The sequence below is a fragment of the Xiphophorus couchianus genome, chromosome 1, assembly GCF_001444195.1.
Source record: "Xiphophorus couchianus chromosome 1, X_couchianus-1.0, whole genome shotgun sequence".
NCBI lineage: Eukaryota > Metazoa > Chordata > Actinopteri > Cyprinodontiformes > Poeciliidae > Xiphophorus > Xiphophorus couchianus.
This window is the reverse complement of record NC_040228.1, coordinates 8,005,786-8,019,259: the sequence shown is the minus strand read 5'-3', so window position 1 is coordinate 8,019,259 and position 13,474 is coordinate 8,005,786. Positions and strand designations below refer to the sequence as shown.

The 13,474-nt window shown below is 40.4% G+C and overlaps 1 protein-coding gene across 1 annotated transcript; it reads left to right on the top strand.

Moving 5' to 3' along the window:
• Positions 1-3,229: 3,229 nt before the first annotated feature.
• Positions 3,230-9,089, top strand: LOC114145528 (transmembrane protein 26). Its single transcript, XM_028019157.1, has 5 exons — positions 3,230-3,423; positions 5,167-5,311; positions 7,015-7,306; positions 7,460-7,563; positions 9,033-9,089. The coding sequence occupies exons 1-5, from the start codon at positions 3,230-3,232 to the stop codon at positions 9,087-9,089; spliced, it is 792 nt and encodes a 263-aa protein (XP_027874958.1).
• The last annotated feature ends 4,385 nt before the right edge of the window (positions 9,090-13,474 follow it).

Sequence of the window (13,474 nt, the reverse complement as noted above, 5' to 3'; positions counted from 1 at the left end):
AGGAGCAGCCACTCCAGTGTCTCTTTTAACGTAGATGTCATTGTCAATGGCTAAAATTCCAGACTTGTTAGATCAATAATGTAGTATGCCCAAAACAGGTTGCAATGAAAAAAGAATTGCAGCTAAAGTTGCATCTAACTAAGTGGCATGGTGACATAAAAATGACAGAATGTAAAACAACTAGGAGTAATTTAGCTTCTGATCATTTCAGGACACCTTTATGATACTTAGTATCTAACCAGATAATCCCTAAAGAGCACATTTCTAGAAGTAAAAGATTCATTTAATTAATTTATCACTGGGCTTGAAACAACAACCACAATGACAGGAAGCATTTTTATCTTCTCAATGCCTCCTACAAGTGACAAACACTCTTACCAAAGAGAAACACTGTTGAGCTGGAAATAAATAAATGGTAAAATACTAAAAACTATTTGTGTTCATTTTGGTCTATGTTGCTTTGGGTGCTTTTAAAAGCCTCTCCAAGGCTAAAACACTGGGTTGTTGTTTTTTTTTATATTATAGAACCTGTCATTCAGCGTTACACATCCAACAATTGCACTTCTTTTTATTGTTGTGGCAGACTTCTCAGGATCTTCCTTCAAATGCAACAGCTACAACATTTCCACACATGACCTCGGTGATTACACGGGGAAACCATCTCCACATCTTTTCCCTCTTGTGGTCCCATATTCCCGTGTGCACAGACCGAGGCAGTTATCAGGCCGAGCAGTGTGGCGGCGGATCAGGGTGGCTGGGAGCAGAGTGTCTGGGGCGGGGCGCGGTGCTGTCTGAACAAGCGACAGCTTGGTTCTCCCAAGCTGATAACTTTGTTCTGGGCCAGTTCAGAAGACATCATGACGGACGGTAATGAAGATGTTGGCGCGGGGGGCAGGAAGTCTTATCTCCTACGACGGCACCATGATGTTGGGAGGGCTGGGTGGATGGGGGTTAAGATGGCCGAGCACACCCTTGTAGTTCACGCTACGGCACACTGATGCTTCACTTCGGTTGACTTGAATGGCAGTCACTCCCCACTTCGCTCTCTCTCTCTCAAACACGCACACACACACACACACACACACACACACACACACACACACACACACAGATCTGACATGATGTCTCCTGAAGCTGAAAGAGGTGGCGGTCATATTAAAGGCCGAGCCAGCCAGCCAGCCAGCCAGAGGCCTGGTCACTGTGTGTGACTATCATTTCTTAGCACTACAGAGAATTTGCAGGAATTCACCGTGGACGCTTGTCAACCAGACGTCTGACTTCAGGTTTGTGCTGCATGCAAATCCAGAGTCTCACTTGTTTAATCAGTTTAGCAGAAATAACTTTTAGCTAGCATAAAAAAAACGTTATGTTAACTTCAAACTCATGTTCCATTCAGTAGTAAAAAAAAAAAGCTTTAGCTTATTGTTTTCCTTTTTTACTTTTCTCTGGTGCATTTCAAGAAAAATATTTTTCTAATATGTTCCTATGTAGCAATGTTTGGGAGTTACATAGTTTGTGGAAACTCCGTTTGGTACATAGTTGTGTTAGAAACAATCTACTTGGACTATAGTTTATCTATATTCCGTGGTTATCCTTACTTCTTGTGACTACTAGAAGTATTGTCACAGATTTTTTGAATGTAATTATGCGACTTACTATTCTATGACTGCTAAGAAAGGGCAAAAAATATACCAATTGCATCTAATTAAAAATACATTTAGTTCAGTATATTTTAGATGTAGTTAAATTTTTGCAAAGGTTTTGGAATTAAACAGACACTAGCAATGAAATAAAGTGTATATTGTACAATTAATAATATAGTAACCCTGAATAAGTATGATCTTCAAAAATTGTTTTAACTACATTGCAAGTATGAATATGTTAATATATTACATGTTATCTGCATTTTTCACAAAAAAGTAATGAGGTAGCATAACAAAGAATACGTTCAGTTTTTTATTTTTATTTTAGAGCACTCCCACTTCATTGGAAGTGTCCCAGTATCTACTTTTAAGTCTATTTAAGTCTACAAGTCTATTTTCTTTCCCTGTTTCCTTGTTTCCCAGAAACAAATGGGACATCTTAAGGGTGAGGTGAGGTGCAAGGGGATTTTTCTTTTATAAGGTGCCTTTATAGTGCTGTTGGCTTTTAAAAGCACTCTTAAGAGTGTACACCATATTCTCAAACACAACAATCAGTAAAGTGGGGGCAATATAAGGGACAAGGGCAACTTAATGCCAACAGCAAAATGCCAAACTTTCAAATGATGGACTGCGTCTCTTTATTTGAGCTCAAAAACGGGAGAAGCATTAAAGAACAAGCTATAAAAATGGTTTAGTTTAAGAAAATACATTAAATAAATTGCCAACAAGAATCACTTTGCACTCTTTTGATTTTCTTACAAGATTTTTCCCTTCATTGATGATAATGTACAGTCAGTCAGTTATCAGCCAAACTGTAGACAAAACCAGGCTATGTAAACATGGTGAGAAGAGGACATCAAGAATGTCGCCTTTTTGGCACAGTTTCCAAGTCAATAAATCATAAGACCCGGGGAAAGCCTCCCGAGTCATTTAATATTGACTGCAAATCAGTTTGTTTAACTCCTGATCACTAATCACAGCTCACTCAGAGTCAACCCCAATGATCTAGGGCTCTCATCCCATCTGTTTGTACACTGATGCAACTTCCAAAAGTTACAAATAATGAAAGCTGAACTGGGTTTTGGACTGAAATGCTCTTGAGTGCTTGTGTTTATTTGATGCCGTCACATTTTCAACATGCAGTGTGGGTGTTACAGTATTGCTTGAATTTATGGGAAATGTATTCACACCATTCTTAACCCCACAAAACACATTGTTATGTTGACAATGTGCTGTTGACAAGCATATTTTTGTTAGAGTCTGATGTTTATTCATGAAAAAGGATGATTAAGTAAAGTTTTTTTTTAAAATTTCGTTTCATATAATGTATGTATTTATTTATTTATTTTTACCAAGATGTCAAAGATACTTCAACATTCATTAGCTTTGAAAACTATGTTTTTAAGCTATGCTATACATTATCCCATGGTGAAAAGAAGTTTGAGTAAACTAATTACATGCAATGGCAGCTAAACACGTACAACACTTTAAGTGTGTATTGTGATTTTTATGGCTTGTAAACAAATTATTATTGAAAATAAACAGATTTTACAGCTGATGTTTGTGCAGGGATTCCTTGCTGCGTCATGTGTCGCCTCTTGAACATCTTCCTGGCTCTGCTGAGTCGTTTCCTGTTCGCTGCCCATGGAGTTGTTACGGTGTGGCAAGTGGTGACCGTTAAAGGGGAGCCCCTCTACTGGCTGCTGCTTTCAGGTGTTGCCCTGCTGAGCGTGGAAATGGCCCTCACCCTCAAATGCACCCGCAATGCAGAGTGGAAATGGTAATGTTTCAATAAAATACAACGTCACAATTACATCAAGGAACAGTGTTGGTGTCAGAATCAGAAGGTGTGAAGCTTTAGTAAACAAGACCTCACATAATAGTGTTTATAGAGTCATTCACTTTAATAGTCTGGTAACGCTGAAGAAAGCAGCGGTAAACAAAGTAGATCAATATCAGCTTTGGTAGTAAGAGCAGGTTCATGAGAGGCTGAAAGGTAAATATTTGTTTGGAGCCGTTCTGACTCAGAAGTGAGCTGTAAATGACTTATTTACATCAACTACGGCCAAATATACAGCTGATTCTAAGCAAAGACATAAATGACAAGAGCTGAAACTAAATCACTGCTTACTGGTTATTTACAAGCCAGCGTTAGCATTGCTAATTACAAAAGCAGCACTTTAAACACTCACGAGCAATTGAGTCATAAATAAGAATCAACTTTTTTTATGCGTTTTGGTGCATATTATTCATACACAGAGAAAAATGTAAAGCAACGTTTGGTGTTTAGATAACTAACTGTTGTAAGACATACAAATAAAATTGTAGTTATTACAAAATAGTGACATGAAAGTCAAAGTAGAATTGCTATGCTTAGAAGTGAATAAAAAAGTAGACACACAGGCACCACTTGTCTTGTGTTGGAAGGACAAAGGACAAAGGTATTACAGGAATGAAAGACCTTCGTTTGCAGCTGTGGTTTTGCACCCAGCCACAACCTTGAGAATAAGAAGGTTATCTCCCTTTAACCAACCTGACCCTAATTGCCATTGTTGATTCCAAGATTAAACCAGACTTGAAGGACTTCCCAAACTGAAAGCAGACATTTTGGAATATTATCAGACACAAAAGGTTTTTTTTTTTAGAAAGAACTCCCCTCTTCTCGGTAGCCGTGGGATAAATTGGCAAGAGAAAATAAAACAAAGGGGATTCCACAATGTCTTGTCATTTTTTAAAGGCTTGATGGGAGGTTTTAGGCACAATTTACAATGTGTTTTGTATGGGGCGGTATTAAATTAAAACTTGGGACTTGCCTTTGAGCAACTTGTAATCCATCTACTCAGAGCCATGAAAAATTGCTGAAATTGTCAACCTGTTCTCAGAAGCTCGTTGCCCGTCTTTGCTGTCTAGCAAAAGCAAACCTTGTCATTTGTTGTGCCGTTGCTCCGTTTTACACTGTTGCTAATGTTGCAGGACACGCTACCACATCCCTGTCAGAGTCTGCATGTGTAGTCACGGGGCAAGCCTCTCCAGCCAGCCTGAGTCATTTCTGATCCACTAGCTTTCAAATACATTTATAAATATATGCATATATAAGAGGCTTGAGTCAACATAAACTGACTAAACCCTTTTAACATGAGCCTCAAATGGATACGAGCATTTAGTGTCACACCTCATTCAACGGCAGGTTATATTTCATTCAAAAGCTGTAGCTTTTAGGCACATCCAGACTGAACATCCCCAGACACCAGCTTTCTTCAGGCCTCTGCCTTTCTCGCTGATTCCTACTTTGAAGTTCTCTCCTCATGAAGGCTTTGCTCTGTCAAGTGGGATTTGCATATACGATGAGAATAATTGCCTGTCTGAAATTTGATGCTTCTTTTGGGGGAAATAGGCACCCTTTCTTCTTTAGTGGGTGGTAAAAAGAAAAGACCAAAAAAAAAAAAAAGAGCGTTGCTAAAAATATCGTACTATCACCTTCTTAACCCAACGATCCTCTCCTTCGGTGTCCCCTTTTTTTTAGGTTCTCCCCTATGGTTTTCCTCTACCTCAGTACTGTCATCCCATCCATTTGGTTTCTGGAGCTGAGCCTATTACAGTCCAAGTTGCCCGTCAACGATTCCTCCAGCCATGAGCTTCATTTGCTGGCCCACATCCCCATCACAGTGGTAAGCATCCCATCGCTAAACTGCCCTGCCCGCCTCGCGCCCCGTGTGGCCACATTAAAGCAACACCTGATAGCAGATAAGATTTAAATCTAGAAAAAAGACAGATAAACTATTAATAACAGGAAAAGGGTAGTAGGCACAGTGAAATAACGCATGGATAGTGTGCTGCTTGAAGGCTCAGATCTCCCTCGTGGGATGGTTTTAGTTTGGTTTCTTTCATGTGGGATTTTTTTTTCTGCGCAGAAGGACATGAAAACTTAAGCCATATTGTTTTCAAACTGAGGAAGCTTAAAAGTTACTGTGACAATATAATTTGAAAGATCAACAGCATAAGAAGCTGATCTACACTTTATTCTTCCCTATTAAAAATAGAAAGGATAGATTTTGATTTAAGGGTTTAAGCAAATGTTTTTTATTTATTTATTGGAATCTAATATGATGGACCAACACAAAAAACTGTAAAGTGAAATGAAAAGACCAGGGGAATCTGGGGGTTGGGGTAGGGTTAGGGTAAGGGTAGAAAATAACATTTTATTTTATAACATTTTAAAACCATCTGGGACACAGATGGTTTTAGTAATGAAAATCGGTATAGTGTGGAATGGCCTCTGATATTCCTAAATAAAATCGTAATTAGTAAATACCACTCTGATTTATTCTCTACATAAAACCAGTTTTTCTGTGAATTCTAACATCAATGTGTTAGAATGGCCCAGTCAAAGTCCAGACCTAAATCCGACTTACAAATGTTGGCAAGGCTTGAAAATAATTGTTCATGGACACATTTAAGCTATCCAGACTGAGTTTGACCTATTTTGCATGGAGAATGGGCATAAATGTCATTCTATAGATCTGCAAAGATGTTAGAGATGTTCTGAAAAGACTTGCAGTGGTAACTGCAGCAAAGTATGTTCCTACAAAGCTGACTGAAATAAAAAAGGTTTTCCAGATATCTTAGAGTTTTATATTTATAAGAAAAGGGTAGTTTACAATTTTGCTGTCATTTAGAAGTACAAACTGCTCTGTGTCAGTCTATCACTACAGTTTGTAGTTTTTTTTCTGCAATAAATTCAAGGTGTACTTGTGGACAATGTGGACATTTACAGTTTGAAATTATGAGAAATTTTTGCTCAAGCTGCATCTTTAAAATTATGTTCAACATAGCAGGCATACAAAAATAAAATCCACATAAAAAATATAAATAAAGTAAAAGAAATCATATAAAATAATAAAAACAAACATTATCAACATCCTTCTAGACATTAAGACATGGTCGTTCTGAGATGATCATGTATTTGTTACTGTGCAAATGATGATCAAGAAGAGGTTAGACCATTTGTTCTCAAATCCAGACCTAGTGGGCCAGTCTCCTGCAACTTTTAAATCTATCTCTGCTTCAACACACCTTAGTCAAATAATGAGGACTGCATACTGAGGAGGTATACATGCATCCACCCATTTTCTAACACCCTTGTCCCTAGTGGGGTCGTGAGGGGTGCTAGTGCCCATCTCCAGCAAACGTTTCGGGCGAGAGGCGGGGTCAACCTGGACAGGTCGCCAGTCCATCGCTGACTGAGGAGGTAATTTGGCAATTAGATTCAGGTGTGTTGGAACAGGGACACATACAAAGTTGCAGGACACCTTGTCCTCAAGGCCTGGACTTGAGGACCCCTGGATTAGACTGTGGTATTTCTTTCCCACAGGACATTGAAGAACTTGGACCAGAGAACTGGGTGGCAGGACTGGAGCAGACTATGCTTATTGTGCTGGTTCTGGGCCGCTGGCTGATGCCCAAAGGGGACATGTCACGGGACCAGCTCTCTCAGCTCCTCATGGTATATGTTGGACTGGGTGCTGACATCCTAGACATCTTTGATACTTTCAAGGAACCTGAAGTCAAAGGCAACCGGGTGGTCATCATCGTAGGCCTTGCTCTCTTCTCTTGGGCGCTCATGCAGTTTCCACTGGTTCTCACCCAGACGCGAGCCTCTCAGGGTGACGTTCCTAGGAGCTGGAATAGCCTCCCTTGCTGTCATCAACCCTCATCATCATTACCTTCTTGCTGCTTCAACGAAATATGGAGTTTGTTGCTTACTGTGGGGCTCCAAGATGCACCGTTCCTGGTTTATCGTCTATACCTCATAATAGAAGAGCAAGTCCAGAACCAGCTGATGATTTTCTTCACCTGCAAGAACTTACTTATTGTCCTTTTGGAGCTTTACAGAATCTTCGTGGTGCAGTTTGAACAGCAGGTACAGGAGTCAGTGCTGGAAAGATGTGAGGCCCTGACAACCTATTGTCAAACCCTTGGAGGCAGTGAAGTAGAGTTGGGTGAAGAAGGAAGGCGTAAAATGGGGTGTAGTGAAGAGCAGAGCCATTGTATGGACATGGACATGGAAATCGAAAGAGAGGAAGATCATAGCGTGTCTACGTAAAGAAAAAGCAGCAAGTGTCGCGAGACATTACTTTGACCCCTTGGGAGACAGGAATGGGGCTGCTTTCACTTTTCAAGATGAAAGCTGAATGTGTCAACCATCCCTTGCATCTCAGCCTCATTCGAAGACAGTCTCAGCTCTCAGGAGGTTCGGGAACAAGATATAGAACACAAAAGAAGAGTCTGTCCCCACAAAGGCAGATCAGACAGGATTTCTTGCTGCTCTCTTTGATAAAACCAAAGAAAACTCTCATACAAAAAAAAAGATCATGTCAACACTCTGACCCAAGAGATGTTAGTTTCTCATTCACATAAAGCAGTTAGTAATGACGACGGACAACAACACAGCAGTCCTCTGTTTTGCATTCAACTTGTTTTAGCTGCATTGGAAACAGAAAGATTTGATTAAGGTCTGTGTGAGCATTCATGATGGCCTTCACTATCATAACAAAAAAATCAGTATGAGAGATGAAACATTTTCAATTGTGTTTTTAATTGTTAATAAACATTTTCTAATAAAGGCATTTTAAAAAACGTAATTAAAATAACACGTGGATGTTTATTTTACTTTGCTTGCCATGAGATGGCAGTGTTGCCAAGTCAACCGAAACACAAACACTTCTCTGGAATGAAACATACATGATAGTCGAAAGGGAAGCATTGGATGAGTTTGAACTCCAGCATGTGTTTTCTTCTGGAATGAAAAATCTCCTCTATCCGTCTTGTTCTCAAGGCGATAACCACAGAGTGTGTGCAACTCTAAATTAGAATTGAATTAGAACCTTTTTACTCACCTCCATGCATTTGTTTTGCAATTAATGATCAAATGTAATCAGCCTAAAGACACCTCATGATAAACGGGAGGCGAGTGAAGAGTTCTGCCTCTCCCTTCTCAGGTTATTTCCCTCCTGAGCACAATCAGCTCACCACAGCCCGCTTCAGAACTCGCTGCATTTTCATAATGGCTGAAAAAGCACACTTGTGATTATGAGGGATTTGCTCTCTTTTGAAAGTCGGGAAAGGTGCTTTTGAGAGATTCCTCCACATGGCCACAAAAGCAAGAGACTCTTAAAACAGCCTATGAGGACTGGGGGTGGGAGAAACGTTTGATCTGAAGCCCAGAGTCTTAAGGTTTCAAGCTACTTCAAGGTTGGGACAAACAGCCGTGGCACAGCTCCTCCTCTCAGCCCCTCAATCCGCACAATAACTCTCCTGTCAGATGGAGGCTTGGATACAGCCCTCCTGCATTTATGGATGACCCTCTTTGCTGTGCGTCTCCCGCTTCAGTGTCGAGGCAGGCGGCGGCTGAAGAGCGCCAAAGGCAGCGAGTTTCAATTCAATTAGGGGTCTTTCTAAGACTGCCCTGTATCTGTGTCCATCAAATTGCTGCACTTCACCTGGCCTTCACTGTAATGACAGGAGCTGTGGTTGCTGAAGAAGGCTGGACTCTATTCCCTCTCGTTGAAAACAAAGAGAGGAAAGAGAAGAAGGATGTGTGCAAGGTTCCCGCGCGGTCTAGAAATGTGTGGGAATCGCGTGGAATTTGGGATTTTCAGTACTTTCCAGGACCAGAGAAAGCAGCTGTATGGAACAAATATATTAATTCAAATAAGAAAATACCTCATTGATCCAAAAGAGAAATTAAATTATGTTTAAATTATTTCATTAATAAGTTATGACTGTTGGCAGGAACAATCTCCTGTAGTGGTCTGAATTACAGGACTTAAGACACAGTGTCAAATATCTGTGTTTCCAGACTTTCTTCCTATATTGCCTAAAAGTTATGTCCTTCCTTGCTCCTTGTGTCATTCATTTGTTTTATCCTTCAATCCTTCCTTTGTTTTCATCTATCTTTGCTTGTGTCCTTCCTATTTTGTCTTCTTCCTTCATTAATTTTTTCTTTCCTACCTTGCCTTCTTGTCAGTCATCCCTTAATTTCATTCCTCTCGTCTTTTTTGTACCCGACCTTCCTCCTACATTCCTTGTGTCTTTCACTTGCTTGCTTTCTCTCTCTCTCAAGGATCCATATTCTCTTTCTTTCCTTGTGTATACTTCATTCTTTGTTTCCTGTTGTTTACAACCAAGAGAGTAAAGACACCCTTTCAAGTGCCCTTCCTTTTCTTTTCCGTTTCTCCTTCCAAATCTTTCATTTTCTTGTGTCCCTTCTCCTGTTTATGGCTGCACATTTAAGGCCACATTCATGGCAGGCATTTCCACGGGCAGAAATACCTGCCATAAATTCTAAGCTAATTTCAGCCTTTTTAAGATTTTACAATGAACACAAAGGAACATGAACTCTTAAATATACAAACCCTCCGTGTGTATTTTTCCTGCCCTGTCCAAGTATAAAACGGCTCGTATTATAGGCAAAATTTTCTAAGACAATGACTCTAGGCTACCTCTAAAGGGCTTCTTTTGAGAGCACTACTGTGTTTCTACAGTCGCCTGAATAATTAATGGGAGAGTCATCTTTTAAGAGCAATAAAAGAAAAAAAAAAAAGAATCACAGAACGTTCCCTCTTAGCTGGCAGTTCTTGCATTCAAATAATCCTCGTAGAGCTCGGATCAGTTCACAAAGTCACTCACAGGCGCGTTGCATCACATGGGGCCATTTTGGGGCCACAACTTTTCCCATATAGGCACAAGAGTTTTGGGAGAATCCGACGTTCATGTGACATAACCATGTAGGCAATACAATGGGTTGATGAAAGCACGGCTTGCTTGTGAAGAGAGTCCTTTTCCTCTTCAGATTAACTGCATGCTTTAACAAGATTGTGTGGGCATGTGGGAAGATGGGGATGTCAGCTGATCCACGGGCTGCCCTACATAGATAGAGAAGAAGAGAGCGTGGAAGCTCAAAGCAACTAACGCAACGGCACACAAATAAAAAAAAAAAAAAGAAAGATGCTGGGCCTTAAAAGTCCTCCGCTGTAATTATCTGCACATCAACTCATTAAGCTCTATAAAAACTGCCGTTTATGGTTGTGATATAATTTTCGAGTAAATCATCATGTCCCCATGAATGAGGTGGAGTGGCTGATCATGTCATTTAGTTGACTGCTGCTCTAAAAAGCAGGGACTCAGGTGTTTAGTAGAAGTCTTGAATTCATCCATCTGGTTGTAATTTGCAGCAAAGATACTCTTTGCAAAAAAGGTGGGACTTTTTCCACCGTCCAACTGCTGCATCTGGGCAGTTAAACCAATTTATTATGTGTCTTTTCCCAACAGTGCATCGGATTGCAAATGTGAACAAATTCAAGCTTGCTCACCTTTATATCAGCCTGATTATAAATATTCCTGTATTTAATCAGGTAAACCCCGTTGAGATCTAGATCTCATTTTCAAGAGGGACCTGAAATAAAGGAGGCTACGCTATGAAGCTTACCAGAAATTGCATCTGCTGTAAACAACCATCCCCCCATTGGTTGGGGGGATGGTTGTTGCTGGGATGAATGTCGTCTTTGCAAGGAATAAAACATCTTAAGCATTCCTCTTGGTCCAACTTTAATCACTCAATGTTTTGGAGCGTAGCCACCACCGACTGAACGGCTTTGTCCACTTCTTTCGCTAAACCCACAGGCAGACTACGATTCTATAAAAGAATCGTAGTCTGCCTGACTACGATCCTTTTGTTCGCTGATTGGCCTGGACGAAATGCATCCTGAGAAATCGAGCTCAGTGGGAAAAATTCCAGATGAAGCATTGTAGGAAGATGAGAATCCAGCAGAATAATTGAGTGGGAGGCCAGTGACCAAGTTAGCTGACATGCAGCAAAAAATTCAGTTATCGGATAAAATGTCTTGACCTGGGGAAATACCCCGTACCCCCTTGCTGTGTAAGACTGAGCAGGGTAAGAAAATGCATAGTGATGATAGTTAGATAAAGAAAGGTAGATATAGAAATGAAGAGAGATGTATAAAGTTGTTTACGAGAAAGGTAGAGCACATCTTCATGTTTCTTTTTCCTTGGGAATATTTTGTTAAATATATAGACTCATTAAAGACATGTTCACATTCTTCTTCAAAAACTAATAAATGTATTTTCTTTGTCTTAATAGTCAGTTTGTATAAAAATTAATTGATTACAGCAATCAATGGTTCTACAGCAAGACTGCTGTTGTCAAAAGAAAGTAGGGATGCACCGACTGCAGTTTTCCGGCCGATCACCGATCTATAAAGTGCTTGATCGGCTGATTCCAATTAGGCATATTTTTGCTGTGCTAAATATTGCAAAAAGGTTGCTAACATGGCAACAGTGGGGTGATTATTTTTAACCACGCACCGTGCAGATGTGATCTGGTGTCAGTCACCCCCTCTCTCATGGCAGAACCAAAGGGACAGTGATCTCAGACCCTTGCGGAGGTAGATAAGATCGGTGGATAAGATAAGTTTCAAATCTTCCAATCACTCAAAATTGAAGAAATCTTCTGATCAATCAGTGTACGCCTAAAGAAAGTGATGGAAAAAATGACTGGTTTAAGTGTTTGTTGTTTTCCATCCCTTTAGGATTCATTGGGAGAAAGAAACTGCACTGTATGTTTAACATCTTCCTCTGTGAATCCGACCCTCTCCATCCCAGATTGCCTTTTGTCAGGTGTAATATTAAAAACAAACTTTTCATAAAAAGTCAGAACTACGGAGATCCAGGCTCTGTCAGAGTGACATTTGTTCAATCTGAGAAGGCTGTATTTTCCGTTAGAGCGAGAAACACCCTCACCACATGCCACATTTTTCGTGTTTTGTGTGGACTGATTAGGAAAGTCCAAACACAGCGAAGTGAGAACCACCGGCCTCGATTCCTACAGATAAACCCATCAACCTGCCACCGGAACGTTGGAGCTGCAGCGGAAACGTGAAGAAACAAAAGCAAACTTCAAATGAACCCCACAACTTTCTGACAGGCAGCTGAGGATCCAGCTCGCGCCGCCTCGTGTGCCGCCATGGATGGAAACTAATGAGCTTTACTTCACTGTGTGTGTGGATCAGAGACGCTGAATGACTGACTTGTTTTCTCACCGTGGAGGATTTCAAGATGGAATAGACCCCCATAGCATACAGGATCTTTATGACCGACAATACATCACCCCCGGAAGAGTTTCATGCCTTCTCCTATACACAGTCATTGCAAAGGGAAAGCCTTTTTTTTTTAAAGGATTTTCTAATAGCCTCTCATACTTTTAAGCGCTTTTCTTTGGACCATGGCTACTTTTAAGCACATGCTAGCAAAGCATTTGATCAAAAATGTTCAGTCCAGACTTTTCGTCAAGAATAAAATGCAGGTCCTACACAAAAACCGCTTCATTTATAAAAGAAAGTCACACAATTATTTGCTGGTTTTTGTTTTTAATGTGTCTAACAAAAATCATCACATTTGATACATGAGGACAAACTTTTGGAGTCTCTTCAGAAATTTACTGACCATGACATTAGAAGATTAAAACTCGGGGGTGCTGTGGTGGCACAAGGGCAAAGCACGACCCATGTATTGAGGCCTTAGTCCTCGTGGCGGTGGTCGTAGGTTCGATTCCCGGCCTGGCGACATTTGCCGCATGTCTTCCCCCTCTCTCATTACCCTCCTTCTGGTTGAAATACCTTCAAATAAAGGTCACTAGAGCCAACAAAGCCTTAAAAAAAGAAGATTGAAACTCTTGATTTTGACATAGATACATATCATTAAAAAGTGTCATCAAACCTGTTGCAAATGAAATCTATAGGAATAAAACTCTTTTT